This window comes from Chlorocebus sabaeus, chromosome 6, assembly GCF_047675955.1.
Source record: "Chlorocebus sabaeus isolate Y175 chromosome 6, mChlSab1.0.hap1, whole genome shotgun sequence".
Classification (NCBI taxonomy): Eukaryota; Metazoa; Chordata; class Mammalia; order Primates; family Cercopithecidae; genus Chlorocebus; species Chlorocebus sabaeus.
In genome coordinates, this window is record NC_132909.1 from 14,293,583 (window position 1) to 14,309,871 (window position 16,289).

Genomic DNA, 16,289 nt, shown 5'->3' on the forward strand with positions numbered 1-16,289 from the left:
TGAAATTACAGGCTTGAGCCACTGCACCTGGCCTAGGTACCTTTGAGAGTTGCAATAATGTGTCATTCTAGGATCCTAATAAAAGAGCCCCAAACTGGAAGGTAGGACACTTGCCTCAACCTAACTGCCTCCCATGCCCACATGGCCCACATGGCTTTCTGCATCTTCATCTGTCAGACCGGAATGGCAGATCCTTTGAGATGAGGCCTCCTATAGGTAGCTCTTTTCTTCTTTCAACAAAGAGTTGTCAAGCACTGACTAATAATACCTCCTGACTGACAGTGGTTAATTGCCTACTCCTCACCATGCCCTGTGGCCATTATTTATGTGCATGATCCTAGATATGGTGGTCATTCCCATTTTACAGGTGAGAAAACTGAGGCTCCAAAAGGTTAACTGGCATGGTCATACAGCTAGTGTGCAGCAGAGCTGGTATTCAAACCCAGGAACTAGTGGTGAGCAAGATTGGACGAAGCCCCTGCTCTCAGGGAGGTTTCCTGGAGTCCTCTGCAATTGTGGGTGAGGGGTGACATGTGCTGTTTGTCTGCATGATGATTCGAATAAAGTTATAACTCTGACAAGTGCTTACCAAGGAGAGCTCCATGGTGGCGTGTGATAGGCTGACGTGGTGGAGTCTGGAGAGGTCAGGGAAGCAGGTATGTGTGGGGTGGGGGCGTATGCATTCATTCAGTGACTGTTTTGTCAATTCCTGCTCCATGCCATACCCTATGCTGCGTGGAGGGGACACATGGCACCAGTCAACCCTGGTGTGCCCCCTCACAGAGTTGACGTTACAGGGACATGGTGATCCAAAGGAGATTCATCCTGAGGTCCCACGGTGAGCCCAGGGGCAGAGCAGGCACTGACAGTGGCCTCTCTCTCTGCCCACAGTTGGAGAAGGAGGAGCAGATACACAGTGTGGACATTGGGAACGATGGCTCAGCTTTCGTGGAGGTGCTGGTGGGCAGTTCAGCTGGAGGCGCTGGGGAGCAAGACTATGAGGTAAGCAGGGCTATGAGATGGATCCCATACTGACCTCTGCCCCTCATGCCCGCATCACCGTCTCCTCCAGGGGCTGGGGCTGGGAAGACATGGGGCAGATGTGAGTCACACCTGATTGCTGCCCTCTGGAGGATCACCAGTGTACGGAGGAGACAGAAGGCAGACATGGGGCGGTAAACTGCACATCAGGGAAGAGAGCAAGTTTGGATCATGGCTTAAAGTGACACAAATGTATTATCTGACTGTTCTGGAAGTCAGAAGTCTAAAATCACTCTTACTGGGCTAAAATCTAGGTGTGGGCAGAGCCGTGTTCCTTCTGGAGGCTCTAGGGGAGAATCCATTTCCTTGCCTATTTCAGCTTCTAGAGTCCATCTGCCCTCCTCAGCTTGTGGCCCTTCCTTCATCAAAGCCAGCACTCCTGTCCCTCTAATGCCTGCTTCCATTTCCATTGTCACTTCTCCAACTCTGACTCTCTTGCCTTCTTTTTTTTTTCTTTTTTTTTTTTTTTTTTGAGACAGAGTCTCACTCTGTCGCCCAGTCTGGAGTGAGTGCAGTGGCGCGATCTCGGCTTACTGCAACCTCTGCCTCCTGGGTTCAAGTGATTCTTCTACCTCAGCCTCCTGAGTTGCTGGGACTACAGGTGCCTGTCACCATGCCCTGCTAACTTTTTTTTTTTTATTATTTTTAATAGAGACGGGGTTTCACCATATTGGCCAGGCTGGTCTCGAACTCCTGACCTCCTGATCTGCCCTCCTCAGCCTCCTATATGCTGGGATTACAGGCGTGAGCCACTGCGCCCATCTTTCTTTTACTTTTTTTATTTTTGAGACAGGATTTCATTTCCATTGCCCAGGCTGGAGTACAGTGGCATGATCTCAGCTTACTGCAACTTCTGCCTCCAAGGTTCAAGTGATTCTCCCATCTCAGCCTCCCAAGTAGCCGGGGCTACAGGTGCACACCACCACTCCTGGCTAACTTTTGTTATTTTCTGTAGAGACAGGGTTTCACTGTGTTGCCCAGGCTGGTCTCAAACTCCTGGGCTCAAGCGATCCACCCACCCCAGCCTCCCAAAGTGCTGGGATTATAAGCATGAGCCACCACACTCAGCCCTCCTTTCTTATAAAGACCCTTATGCTTGGCCCTTTTCTGTATCTTTTTTATATGTTTGTTGACAATGCTGATTTATTTTATTTATTTTGAGACAGAGTCTCATTCTGTTGCTCAGGCTGGAGTACAGTGACATGATCTTGGCTCACTGCAACCTCCATTTCCCAGGCCTAAGGGATTCTCCAGCCCCAGCCTCCTGAGTAGCTGAGACTATAGGTGTGAGCCACCATGCCCGGCTAATTTTTTAAAAAAATTTGGCCAGGCGTGGTGGCTCACGCCTGTAATCCCAGCACTTTGGAAGGCCGAGGCGGGTGGATCAGGAGATCGAGACCATCCTGGCTAACACAGTGAAACCCTGTCTCTACTGAAAATACAAAAAGTTAGCCAGGCATGGTGGTGGGCGCCTGTAGTCCCAGCTACTGGGGAGGCTGGGGCAGGAGAATGGCATGAACCCAGGAGGCGGAGCTTGCAGTGAGCCGAGATCGTGCCACTGCACTCCAGCCTGGGTGACAGAACGAGACTCCATCTCAAAACAAAAAAAAAATTTTTGTAGAGATGGGGTTTCCCTACATTGCCTGGCTAGTCGTGAACTCCTGAGCTTAAAGTGATCCTCCCACCTCGGCATCCCAAAGTACTGGGATTACAGGCCTGAGCCACTGCACCTGACTGAAAATACTTTAAAAAAAAAAAAGATTTCCCTTTTCTCATTGAATCATTTTGACTCCTTGTTGAGAATTAATTGACAATATGTGTGGGTTTATTTCTATACTCTCTTCTCTGTTCCATTGATATGTGTATTTTTCTTTATGCCAATGCCAAACTGTCTCTTTTTTAAACCATATATTTCATTTTATTTGTTTGTTTGTTTATTTATTTATTTGAGATGCGGGTCTCACTCTGTTGCTCAGGTTGGAGTACACTGGGATGATCTCAGCCCACTGCAACGTCTGCCTCCTGGGCTCAAGTGATCCTCTTGCCTCAGCCCCCCAAGTAGCTAGTGGGAGTCACCATGCCCAGCTAATATTTAAATATATTTTGTAGAAATGGGGTTTCACTATGTTACCCAGGCTGGTCTTGAACTCCTGAGGTCAAGTGATCCACCTGCTGCGGTCTCCCAAAGTGCTAGGATTACACATGTGAGCCACCGTATGTATCTGGCCTACTCTTTTTTTTTTTGAAACGAAGTCTCACTTTGTCACCCAGGCTGGAGTGCAGTGGCACGATCTCAGCTCACTGCAGCCTCCCAGGTTCAAGTGATTCTCCTGCCACAGCCCCTGAAGTAGCTGGGACTACAGGCTTGCACCACCATGCCCAGCTGATTTTTGTATTTTTGAAGAGATGGGGTTTTGCCACGTGGCCCAGGCTTGTCTCAAATTCCTAAGCTCAAGCAGTCTGCCTGCCTCGGCCTCCATATACTCTTCATTCATATTCCCCAAAGGTAACAAATATGAACATATTTTTTTTCTGCACTGAGCGTAAATTATGTGCATGATGCCCCTTTATCCCTGAATACTCCAGTGAGTATTTCCTAAAAGCTGAGACATTTCTTACTTGACTACAGTGCAATTACAAAGTTAGGAAATTAACATTGATACAGTGCTATATCATCTGATCTCAGACTTTCTTCACATTTTCTTCATTGCCCCGATAATGTTATTTACAGCAAAAGAAAATGCAGAATCATGCATTGCATTGATTTGTCACATCTCCTTGGTTTCCATTCATTAAAAAGAGTTCCTGTGACGGCCAGGCACAGTGGCTCACGCCTGTAATCCGAGAACTTTAAGAAGCTGAGGTAGGAGGATCACTTGAGCCCAGGAGTTAGGGACCAGCCTGGGCAACATACTGAGACCCCGTCTCTATTAAAAAATAAAAAGAAGGGGCCGGGCGCGGTGGCTCAAGCCTGTAATCCCAGCACTTTGGGAGGCCGAGACGGGCGGATCACGAGGTCAGGAGATCGAGACCAACCTGGCTAACACGGTGAAACCCTGTCTCTACTAAAAATACAAAAAAAAACTAGCCGGGCGAGGTGGCGGGCGCCTGTAGTCCCAGTCACTTAGGAGGCTGAGGCAGGAGAATGGCGTAAACCCAGGAGGCAGAGGTTGCAGTGAGCTGAGATCCGGCCATTGCACTCCAGCCCGGGCAACAGAGCAAGACTCCGTCTCAAAAAAAAAAAAAAAATAATAATAATAATAATAAAAAGAAGGCCTGGTGTGGTGGCTCATGCCTGTAATCCTAGCACTTTGGGAGGCCACTGCGGGTGGATCACTTGACCTCAGGAGTTTGAGACCAGCCTGGGTAACAACATCAAAACGCTATCACAGAAAGAAAGAAGCTGGGCGTGGGTGGCGCACACCTGTAATCCCAGCACTTTGGGAGGCCGGGGTGGGTGGATCACCTGAGGTCAGCAGTTCATGACCAGCCTGACTAACATGGAGAAATCCCATCTCTACTAAATACAAAAAAAAAAAAAAAAATAGCCAGGCATAGTGGCGCAGGCCTGTAATCCGAGCTACTTGGGGGGCTGAGATGGAGAATCGTTTGTACCTGGTAGGCAGAGGTTGCAGTGAACCGAGATCGCACCATTGCACTCCAGCCTGGGCGACGAGTGAAACTGCATCTCAAAAAAAAAAAAAGGGAAGGAGGGAGGGAGGGAGAACGGAAGGAATGAAGGCTCCTGTGACTTTGGGTGTGTGCCTTTGATGTTTTTGAAGAGTAGAGGTCAGTGATTTTGTCAGATATCACTTACTAGACAAAATATATGATGTTTCCTTGTGATTAATTTAGGTTGCACACTTTGGCCAGAATACCACAGAAATGATGTGTAATATACAGTTGATTTTGTATATTGACTTCTCATCTTGTGACCTTCACTTACTAAACCTTGTAGTTTGTCTAGATCTCTTGGGATTTTCTGCATAGACAATCACGTCATCTGTGAAAAAAGATAGTTTTCTTTTTTCTTTTTCTCACCTTGTCACACTGACTAGTGCAATGTTGAATAGAAGTGGTGGAAGTGGACATCCTCGCTTTGTTCCTGATCTTAGGGGGAAGGCGTTGAGTCCTTCACCATTAAATATGGTGTTAGCTATAGGTTGTTTGTTTTTTATAGATGTCCTTTGTTAGGTTGAGAAAATTCTTTTCTATTTCTGGTTTGTTGAGAGCTTTTTTTGTTTTGTTTTCCATGAATGTGTATTGAATCTTATCAAGTGCTTTTTCTGCTCTACAAGGTACATCTTAACAAATGAAACTTCTGCAGTGCAGTGGCTCATGCCTGTTATCCCAGTGCTTTGGGAGGCCAAAGCAGGAGGATCACTTGAAATCAGGAGTTCGAGACCAGTCTAGGCATCAAGGCAAGACCCTGTCTGTCCCAAAAATAAAAACATTAGCCAGGCATGGTGGTGCATACTAGTAATCCCAGCTACTCAGAAGGCTAAGGTGGGAGGGTCCCTTGACCCCTGGAGGTGGAGGCTGCAGTGAGCTATGAGCATGCCACTGCACTTTAGCCTGGATGACAAACTGAGACGGTCGCAAAAAAAAAAAAAAAAAAAAAAGGTTATGTGTTTTTTTGGCAAATGGATTTAGATCAAAATTCTACTTTATTATTTCTTATTTTTTTTAAGTCAGGGTCTCACTCTGTCACCCAGGCTGGAGTCCAGTGGCATGATCATGGCTCACTGTAGCCTCAAACTCCCCAGGCTCAGGTTATCCTCCCACCTCAGCCTCCTGAGTAGCTGGGACTACAGGCATCTGCCACTGTACCTGGCTAATTTTTGTATTTTTAGTGGAGATGGGGTTTTGCCATGTTGCCCAGGCTGGTCTCAAACTCCCAGGCTCAAGCAATCTGCCCGGCTTGGCCTCCCAAAGTGCTGGGATTACAGGCATGGACAACTGCACCTGGCCAGAATTCTACTTTATAATGATAAAGACAGAATAAGTACATTTTTAGCTAAAATTTTATCATATCTGGTATGTGAATGTTTATTTACCTTCGCTATCTTTCTAGTAAGATGGAATGGGTAGTTGTATTAGTCAAGGTGCTGCAGAGAGATAGAAGCAATAGTTTATAGATATAGATATAGATAGAAGAGATTACGAGAGTTGGGTCACATGATTATGGAGGCTGCAAAGTCCCATGATAGACTGTCTGTAAGCTGGAGAACCAGGGAAGCTGGTAGCATGGTTCAGCCCAAGTTGCAAGGCCCTAAAGCCAAGGAAGCCAGTGGTCTAACCCTCAGAGGAAATCTCAGTTCATGTGGATAGCAGCTGCCAACCACAGCTTGCCTTACCCCTTTTAGTCACCGAAAATGCAGCTTCCCTGTCAGCTCCAAATTCAGGCCTTTTCTAAATAAGTATAGTCAAGGTCAGGGAGAAAGCTTCCCTTCTGTATAATTGTCTTTCTTGTTTCCTTTGCACAATCAGCTGCGCACAAAAAGAGCTATGGTTATGTTCTGTTTTTCTCAGCAAAAGGCGTTATTGTTCAATTTTATAAATTTCACAGCATGTCAGTTAGAAAAGAGACTAAGTGACTAAGTCAGTAACAAAATATACCCAACCAAAAGTGGCTACATTCATCTTTGTTTTTTTTTTTTTTTTTTTTTTTTTTGACATGGAGTCTCGCTCTGTCACCAGCCTGCAGTGCAGTAGCGCAATCTTGGCTCACTGCAACCTCCACCTCCCAGGTTCAAGTGATTCTCCTGCCTCAGCCTCCCAAGTAGCTGGGACTACAGGCACGCACCACCACGCCCAGCTAATTTTTTGTATTTTTAGTGGAGATGGGGTTTCACCATGTTGGCCAGGATGGTCTCGATCTCCTGACCTCGTGATCCACCCACCTTGGCCTCCCAAAGTGCTAGGATTACAGGTGTGAGCCACACCATGCCCAGTCTTTTTGTTTTGTTTTGTTTTTTGTTTTTTGGCAGAGTCTTGCTCTGTCATCCAGGCTGGAGTGCAGTGGCGCAATCTTGGCTCACCATCACCTCCACCTCCTGGGTTCAAGCAATTCTTGTGCCTCAGCCTCCCGAGTAGCTGGGATTATAGGTGCCCACCACCACATCCAGCTAATTTTTGTATTTTTAGTAGAGACGGGGTTTCACCATGTTGGCCAGGCTGGTCTCGAACTCCTGGCCTCTTGTCACCCAGGCTTGAGTGCAATGGTGTGATCTCAGCTCACTGCAACCTCCGCCTCCTAGGTTCAAGCAATTCTCTTGCCTCAGCCTCCCGAGTAGCTGAGACAACAGGCGCCTGACACCATGCCCGGCTAATTTTTGTATTTTTAGTAGAGACGGGGTTTCACCATGTTGAACTCCTAATCTCAAGTGATCTGCCTTCCTTGGCCTCCCAAAGTGCTGGGATTACAGACGTGAGCCACCGTGCCTGGCCTCAGCTTGAGTTTTTCAATGCAGTTTGCAAACATGAATTTCTGCTCTAAATTCCTTGAGAGAACAGACTTGCGAGGAGTTCTCCAGAGAAGAATTTTCACCTTTTCTTTGGTGTCCCCCCAAGCTAAGGCCAAGACAGGCCTCCCAGGGACTCTTTCCACAGGTGCATTTCCTGTTCATTTAACTAGTGTGGGCATTGCCTTTGGGGAGTCCTCAGTTCTGTGCAATGTGGTGAGGATCTCTGAGATGCCGTTCTCCCTTGCTTGGAGCCTGGGTTTTCTCTCTTGTTCTCTTTCACCACCAAGTGCATAACCCTTAAAGATCAAGTTCTAGCTGGGTATGGTGGCTTATGCGTGTAATTCCTTAGCTTTGGGAGGCTGAGGTGAGAGGATCGTTTGAGGCCAGGAGTTCAGGACCAGCCTGGGCAACATAGCAAGACCCTGCCTCTACAACAAATAAAAAATTAGTCAGGTGTGGTGTTGTGCATCTCTTGATCCAGCTACTCAGAGGCCAAGGTGGGAGAATCACTTGAGCCCTGGAGGTTGAGGCTGCAGTGAGCTATGATCGTACCACTACACTCTAGCCTGGGTGACAGAGAAAGACCCTGTTTCTTAAAAAAATAAAAATAATAAATAAAATCAAGTTTTTGCCACCTGAGATCAGCACCATGACAAACTACTAACATTAGTGCTGCCGGGTCAGACAGGGTCCTGCCAGGAGACTAAAACCACACCAGTTATTTTAACAGAGAATTTAGTAGAAAGAACCAGTAACTAGGTGTTACTGGAAGACTAAGATATGAAGGAGAAGCTTCATATCAGCAGGGAGTAGCTACCACTCCCAGGGTTGGGGGAACAAAAGAGAGGGGCAGGAATTGTTAAAACGTAGATGTTTGGAAACTTGGAGGTGGGGCCCCAGGAGCTGAAATTCAGATCATTTGAGGAGGGCTTTCTCCCCTAGCGGCTGCTGAGAGGGGCTGAACGAGGCTGTTTCTGGAGGTACTGGGACACTGCAAGCTGGATTCATCTGCTGCTGCAGGCAGGAACCACTGCAGAAGCTGAAGCTTAACTGGGGGTGATGCTCACAGGATCTGCAAATGCACGAGGAGCAGGTCCCTCCTCCCTCCTGCAGCCTTGCAGCCTCTCTCTGTCGCTCCCCCTATTGGCAGAGCCTGGTCATGATCAGCTAGGGAAGCAGAAACGTGATTTACCAAGTGCAGGCCCAGATCACAGAGATGAGTTGTAGAGGGTAGGGTTGAGCTGAGAAACAATCACTTAATACTTAGTGCAGCTCCTCTGACTCTTTGGATTCTGTTCTCTCATTTCCAGCCTCTAGTAATTCCCCTTGCCTTTCCACTGACTCACCTGTACATTTCCAAAAGGTGTTTGAATATTGTTCCAGTTTACCAAGTATTCCCTGCCGGGAAAGTTCCTTAGGACATGTAGCCTGCTGTATTGCCAGATATATGGAAGACTCCATGGGAGAATTTAGATAAGGGTCGCTCACATCTGGAGGATGAAAAGATCCCTGTGGGGCCTGTGTCAGGGCAGGACTGACTCAAGGCCCAGAAACAAAGGAAGGGTCTGGGGCCATCAAGGCCCAAGCTACATTCTAGTGTCTCCTAGTCCCCTGCATGGGCCCTGTGCCCTCTTCCCCAGCCCCTAGAAGTTCTCATCTAAACCAACCTGCCCTGGTTCTCATTCACTGTGGTTTCTCCCACCCCAGGTCCTTCTGGTCACCTCATCTTTCATGTCCCCTTCTGAGAGCCGCAGTGGCTCAAACCCCAACCGCGTTCGCATGTTTGGGCCTGACAAGCTGGTCCGGGCAGCCGCCGAGAAGCGCTGGGACCGGGTCAAAATTGTCTGTAGCCAGCCCTACAGCAAGGTACCTAGGGTGCAGAGTCCTTGGTCCTGGGCAAGGAGGGAAATAAGGGCCAATGTTGAGTCTGCTCAACACTGAGGGCCATTAGGGCTGGGAGGAGCAGACAGCTGGTGTCCCTTGGGATTATGGGGAGACTGGATCCGTGCGTTCCCCGAAATGGGTTTGGAATCTTTCCTGTAATGAGAAGTTTCATCTCCTGGAGGGAATCTAGGAAGGGTGAACTGTAGCATCTCAGAGGGCAATCGGAGGAGGGGAACTGACTTGTTAGGGAGGTGGCCTAGTAGAGTGGGCCTAGTAGTTAACATCAGGAGATCTGGAGTCTGATTACTGAGTTCACATCCTGGCTATACCACTTTTTAGGTTTGTGATCTTGGGCAAGTGACTTACCTTCTCTGGGCCTCCATTTCCTGATCCTTATAGGGTTGCTGTAGGTTAGGGGATGCTAAAAGCTGTGGTAACAGTAAGACTGGAGTATGTGATGATGCCACACAATAAAGGTGTGCTTCTTGCCCAAGTAACTGTCCTGGGGAGTGTTTAGCCTGTCAGCTGGCTTCTCCTTATGAGGTCATGCAGGGACCCAGGCTTCTCCCATTTTCTGGCTCTGCATCCAGCTGGCAGAGGAGGAGAGAGCCTGGAACACTTCTGTGTTCTGGAAGTAGCACGCAGCACTCCCTCCCATTCCACAGGCAGGAGTTTGTGCATAGGGCAGTGGATTCGCTGGGACACCCAGTAGACTCTGCCAATTGCTCAAAGAGCTAATGTGTGAAAAGGGCTTGGAGCCAGACTCAGAGTTAGGGCTCAGTCACAACAGCTAAATCCTATAATCGTCATCACCATCACCAGGGCCCCTCCTTCAACATGGGTGTTCATGAGAGGGAAAGAGCCAGGAAGGGGTTTCCCTGAGTGAAAAGGTCTTTGAGCCTGGCCTCTGTCCTTGGGCCAGACTCCCTGACTCCCACCCCTCCTTTCCCAGGACTCCCCCTTTGGCTTGAGTTTTGTACGGTTTCATAGCCCCCCAGACAAAGATGAGGCAGAGGCCCCGTCCCAGGTAAGCTGTACCCGTCGCTCCCCATGGCCTTCTCCCTGCCTCTCCACCCCCACCTGCCAGCAGCCCACCTATAACACTGAACTTGCGGGACCTTAGAAGGTGACAGTGACCAAGCTCGGCCAGTTCCGTGTGAAGGAGGAGGATGAGAGTGCCAACTCTTTGAGGCCGGGGGCTCTCTTCTTCAGCCGGATCAACAAGACATCCCCAGGTGAGCTCGGACAACCTGGGTCCTGAGTGAGTAGGGTTGAGACCTAGACTCGTGGGTTTGAGGGTAGAGGGGGCTGGGGCTCAGATTCCTGGGTCTGAGGGAGGGGGGTAGTGCAGTCCTGTATGGGGTCTCAGGGTGGAGGAAGGTGGGCCTGGCCTCTTGTGTCCTGAGGGATGAGGGGTCTGGGGGCTGGGACTCCTGGATCATGGGTGGGATTTGGGAACAGTACTCTGTGTCCCATAAATGGGAGTGAAAGGGTCTTGGGGCTCAGCCCTCTCATCCTGAATCCACTTTCTGCCTTCATAGTCACAGCCAGCGACCCGGCAGGACCCAGCTATGCAGCTGCTACCCTCCAGGCCTCTAGTGCTGCCTCCTCAGCCTCTCCAGTCTCCAGGGCCATAGGCAGCACCTCCAAGGTGAAATCATCAGACTTTGGTGGGGTGGAGGAGGAGAGAAGCTGGAGGCCTAACCCATCCCCATCCCCTCAGCCCCAGGAGTCTCCCAAAGGGAAGAGGAAGTTGGATTTGAACCAAGAAGAAAAGAAGACCCCCAGCAAACCACCAGCCCAGCTGTCGCCATCTGTTCCCAAGAGACCTAAATGTAAGCTAACTAGATCCCTTGTTCCCATAGGAGCCTGTGCTCCTGTGGCCTAGGGGAAGAGGGGCTGGAGTCTGCTGTCCTGAATCTGAGGGAGGAAGGGCTGGGGGCCTGGACCCCTGGGTCTGAGGGGGAGGGGCTGGGGGCCTGGATTCCTGAATCTGAGGGAGGAGGGACTGGGGCCTGGGCCCCTGGGTGTGAGGGAGGAGGGGTTGGGGGCCTGAACCCCTGGGTCTGAGGGAGGAGAGGTTGGGGCCTGGACCCCTGGGTCTGAGGGAGGAGGGGCTGGGGCCTGGGCCCCTGGGTCTGAGGGAGGAGGGGTTGGGGGGCCTGAATCCCCTGGGTCTGAGGGAGAAGAGGTTGGGGCCTGGACCCCTGGGTCTGAGGAAGGAGGGGCTGGGGGCCTGGACCCCTGGGTCTGAGGGAGGAGGGGCTGGGGCCTGGATTTCTGGGTCTGAGGGAGGAGAGGCTGGGGCCTGGACTGCTGGGTCTGAGGGAGGAGGGCCTGGGGGTTGAGTCCCAATGGTGGTAACTGAATCTACTCTTTGGCTTCTCCAGTACCAGCTCCCATTCGTACCCCAGCCGCAGTCCCAGTCCCTGCCCCAGCACAGGGGGCAGTGACAGGCAAGCCCCGAGGAGAAGGCACCGAGCCCAGACGACCCCGAGCTGGCCCAGAGGAGCTAGGGAAGATCCTTCACGGTGTGGTAGTGGTGCTGAGTGGCTTCCAGAACCCATTCCGCTCTGAGCTGCGAGATAAGGCCCTAGAGCTTGGGGCCAAGTACCGGCCAGACTGGACCCAGGACAGCACGCATCTCATGTAGGCTTGCACCTCACTGTCTGTGCTGCTACAGTTTCTCCCTCAGCTTCCTGTGTCTCCTCCACCTTGTGCTTTCTCTGTGTCCACTCTGCTGCATGCTTTCTCTCTCTCTCACTCGCTTTCTTTCTCGCTTGCACTCTGTAGCCTTTGTCTTCTCTCTGATTTTTGCATCTCTCCCTTGGTCTCCAACCTCTTTTTATTTCTCCCACCTCGATCTCACGATCTCTCTCTCTCTCTCTCTCTCTGTCTCCCTCTGTCTCCCCTGTCTCTCTCATTTCCCTTTGCCCCTCAGATCACACCTAACTGACATCCTCACTTCTGCCCCCCACCAGCTGTGCCTTTGCCAACACCCCCAAGTACAGCCAGGTCCTAGGCCTGGGAGGCCGCATCGTGCGTAAGGAGTGGGTGCTGGACTGTCACCGCATGCGTCGGCGGCTGCCCTCCCGAAGGTGAGGCCACACACACACCAACCCTGCTCCTTATTCTGGGCAATGCCAGGGATCTGGAGAGGAGTCAGACCAGAGCCTGCCAGCGGAAACACAGGTGGTCCCAGCCCAGAGTCAACAGATTACTGAGAGGAGTGGGGCAGGGGCTGGGGTACTCCAGATGAGGGAAGGAGGACCTGCCTGGGAGGTCACAGAGCTCTGTGAAGCCTGCTTATCAGAAAAGTCTGGAGGAGTAGTTTGTGCAAAGACTCAGGGGTGGTAGAACAAGTGCTGGGGTCCATATTCATTCATTCAAAGTGAGGCCCGGCACAGTAGTTCATGCCTGTAATCCCAGCACTCTGGGAGCTGAGGCAGGTGGATCACTTGAGGTCAGGAGTTCGAGGACCAGCCTGGCCAACATGGTGAAACGCTGTCTCTACTAAAAATACAAAAATTAGCTGGGTGTGGTGGTGCATGCCTGTAATCCCAGCTACTTGGAAGGCTAAGGCAGGAGAATCGGTTGAACCCAGGAGCCAAAATCGTACCACTGCACTCTAGCCTGGGAGACAAAGCAAGACTCCATCTCAACAAAAAAACCCTCAAAAACCAAAATGAGTCCCAGAAGCCTCTGCTTGGTGCCAGGCTGGACTGTGCAAGGCTGAGGATCCAGTCATCGAGCCCTGCCCTTGAAGGCTTCTCACTTTGATGAGGGATTAGAATTGTTGTAACAGTGGAGTGGAAGCTCTACGGGGTGTCCTGCAGAGAGCGAGGGGTCTTCCAGGTCCCAGGAGAGATTTTTCAGGCTGAACAGAGGCAGCCTCTGCCTGCTGGGCAGAGGAGACAAGGTCAGGGAAGCCTGTTGGCTGCCTGCAGGAGTTGTAGGTGAGGCTGAGCTTACGTGGGGGCAAGAAGTGGCAGGAAAAATGGGACTGGGGCAGTAGGAACCACAGAAGGCTTTGGACTGAGCAAAGCAGGCTCAGATCTGAGGCCCGTGGATTGGAGGGGAGACTGGATTGTACTCTATGGCCTGAGTGTGTTCAGAAGTTAGCTGTACCCGGTGTATTTGAGAAATGACCTGCCTTGGGGGATAATGAGGCTGCGAGGTAGGTAGGCTCAGGTCAGAAGGGGCTTCCGGAGCCCGGCCTACACACTGGGCTCCATACAGCTTCACAGAACCCTGTTCTGTTGTTCAGGAATCCAAACATGTCTAGAAGCTGAAAGTTCTTTTCTAGGTTCAGCACAAACTCATTTCGCTGCAGTCATCCTGAACTAATGTGAGGCTATTTGCGGACTTTTTTTTTTTTATCCCCTTAAGTGTGTCATGGTCTTAACTACAGAAATATTAGTGGGTTTGATCATGGGGTGCTCCCCCAGGCCCTACTGGGAGTTTATGTAACCATCTGTACACCAGCCATTTGCCTCTCTGAAATCTGAAAGATTCAAAATTCTGAAGCCCATCTGGCTCCAGGGGCCTCCTCTGTGAGCAGAGGGGAATCACTGAAGGTTTGATGGCAGCAGGGCAGGCTCTGCTGGGAGGGAGGGACTGTCAAGGGGAGGCTGCAGGTAGGGACTCCTGAGTAGGCCGGGGCCTCAGGGACAGAAGAGGGGATGGGCTGGTGCCATATTTGGGGCAGAAGGAACCAGATATGCGTTATTATCTACCTGGGAGAGCTTAAGGAGGGCATGAAAGAAAAGGGAAAAAGACAGACAATGTTGGATTTGCAACTGGTCTTAACAAAAAGAATTGACAAAGCATTTTATATTTTTAAAAATTCTGGCTTGTACTCATTTGTAAAATTAAAAAAAAAAAAAATTAACTATATGATGCAGGCAACGTAGTGAGACCCCATCCCTACAAAGCATGAAACAAATTTTCCAGGTATGGTGGCACATACCTGTAGTCCTAGCTACTTGGGAGGCTGAGGTGGTAGGATCACTTGAGCCCAGGAGGTCGAGGCTGCAATGAGCCATGATTGCACCACTGCACTCTAGTCTAGGCAGCAAATCAAGACCTTATCTCAAAAATAAAAATTGGGCCGAGTACGGTGGCTCACGCCTGTAATCCCAGCACTTTGGGAGGCCGAGGCGGGTGGATCGCTTGAGGTCAGGAGTTTGAGACCAGCCTGGCCAACATGGTAAAACCCCATCTCTACCAAAAAATACAAAAATTAGCTGGGCATGGTGGCACACACCTGTAGCCCCAGCTACTCTGGAGGCTGAGGTGGGAGAATCCCTTGAACCTGGGAGGTGGGGGTTGAAGTGAGTCGAGATCACGCCACTGCACTCCAGCCTGGGGACAGAGTGAGACTGTCTCAAAAAATAAGCCGACTATTGACTGTTAATGAACTACTACATTTTAAATCCTCTGAATCTCCTGTAAGGCACCGTTTTATGAGTGTGACTTACCCAAACAGCATTTCACTAGCTTTAAAACAACCAAATTAAATGCAGAAGGGTCTTAACACGTATGTCTCCGAAAAATGGAACTAATACATTCATTTGCTTCTGCATACCTTCCTATGGCTTAGGGCAGATTAAATAATCTCTCTGTGCCTTAGTTTCCTCATCTGTCAAATGGGGCTAAAAATAGCACCTGCCTCAGGATTCAGTGACTCAGTATTTGTCATGTGCTACCTGGCATGTAGGAAGTCCCATGTAAGTGTTAATCTGCTACTGTTGTTAGAGCTGGGAAAATTCTTTTCCTGGAATGTTAGTGGCTTAAGGAACCATGATTATAGTGTTGGGGTCTTTAAAACGTATTTGCTTTGAGATTTTTCCCCTTAAATGGTGGGTATTTTCCTAATGAGAAACTGACTTTGATTCTCAAAGGGGAAAGTTCTGATTTTTCGTTCCTTTCTGAATTGAGACATTTCTTCCCCAAGAAGGGGGGAATGCCGGGTGCAGTGGCTCATGCCTGTAATCCCAGCACTTTGGGAGGCTGAGGTGGGTGGATCACTCGAAGTCAGGAGTTCAAGACCATCCTGGCCAACGTGGTGAAACCCCGTATGTACTTAAAAAACAAAACAAAACAAAAAACACAAAATTAGCCAGGCGTGGTGGCACATGCCCTGTTAACCCAGTTACTGGGGAGGCTGAGGCAGAAGAATCGCTTGAACCCCGGGAGGTGGAGGTTGCAGTGAGCCAAGATCACACCACTGCACTCAATCCTGGGTGACAGAGTGAGATCTTGTCTCAAAAAAAAAAAAAGGCTGGGAGTGGTGGCTCATGCCCAGCACTTTCAGAGACCGAGGGGGGCAGATCACGAGGTCAGGAGATCGAGACCATCCTGGCCAACATGGTGAAACCCCGTCTCTACTAAAATACAAAAAGTTAGCCGGGCGTGGTGGTGTGCACCTGTAATCCCAGCTGCTAGGGAGGCTGAGGCAGGGTAGTCGCTCAAACCTGGAGGCGGAGATTGCAGTGAGCCGAGATCAGACCACTGCACTTCAGCCTGGTGATGGAATGGGACTCTGTCTAAAAAAAAAAAAAAAAAAAAAAAAAAGAGGGAGGGGAAGAAAGGGGGTGCCCAGGTCTGCAGGGCAGGTGGCTGGGCTGACTGGGTTCACTGGGGCCTTCCTGAGCTGGGAGGGAATGGGCTGGGAGCAAGACCATGAAGCCCACCAGAGTGAGTATTTAGTAAACACCAGAGGCTGTTGCCTCCTGAATGCCCTCCCCACTTCCCTCGGGCCTGTTTGTCTGAGGCCTGATTCCTCCCCTAGGTACCTCATGGCAGGGCCAAGCTCCAGCAGCGAGGAGGATGAGGCCTCCCACAGCGGCAGCAGTGGAGATGAAGCCCCCAAGCTTCCTCGAAAGGTCTGATGCC

At 50.1% G+C, this 16,289-nt stretch overlaps 1 protein-coding gene across 2 annotated transcripts in view; it reads left to right on the top strand.

The window, feature by feature from the left end:
• XRCC1 (X-ray repair cross complementing 1) overlaps window positions 1-16,289 on the top strand; it is a 34,945-nt gene that overhangs the window by 14,452 nt on the left and 4,204 nt on the right. The window contains exons 3-11 of one of the 2 annotated variants that reach the window (XM_073016349.1): window positions 892-1,002; window positions 9,216-9,374; window positions 10,345-10,419; window positions 10,516-10,627; window positions 10,934-11,043; window positions 11,116-11,227; window positions 11,783-12,041; window positions 12,374-12,490; window positions 16,186-16,279. In XM_073016349.1, the coding sequence (XP_072872450.1) occupies window positions 892-1,002; window positions 9,216-9,374; window positions 10,345-10,419; window positions 10,516-10,627; window positions 10,934-11,043; window positions 11,116-11,227; window positions 11,783-12,041; window positions 12,374-12,490; window positions 16,186-16,279 (1,149 nt within the window). The remainder of the gene's footprint in view (window positions 1-891; window positions 1,003-9,215; window positions 9,375-10,344; window positions 10,420-10,515; window positions 10,628-10,933; window positions 11,044-11,115; window positions 11,228-11,782; window positions 12,042-12,373; window positions 12,491-16,185; window positions 16,280-16,289) is intronic. The other variant, XM_073016348.1, reaches the window with a different exon arrangement.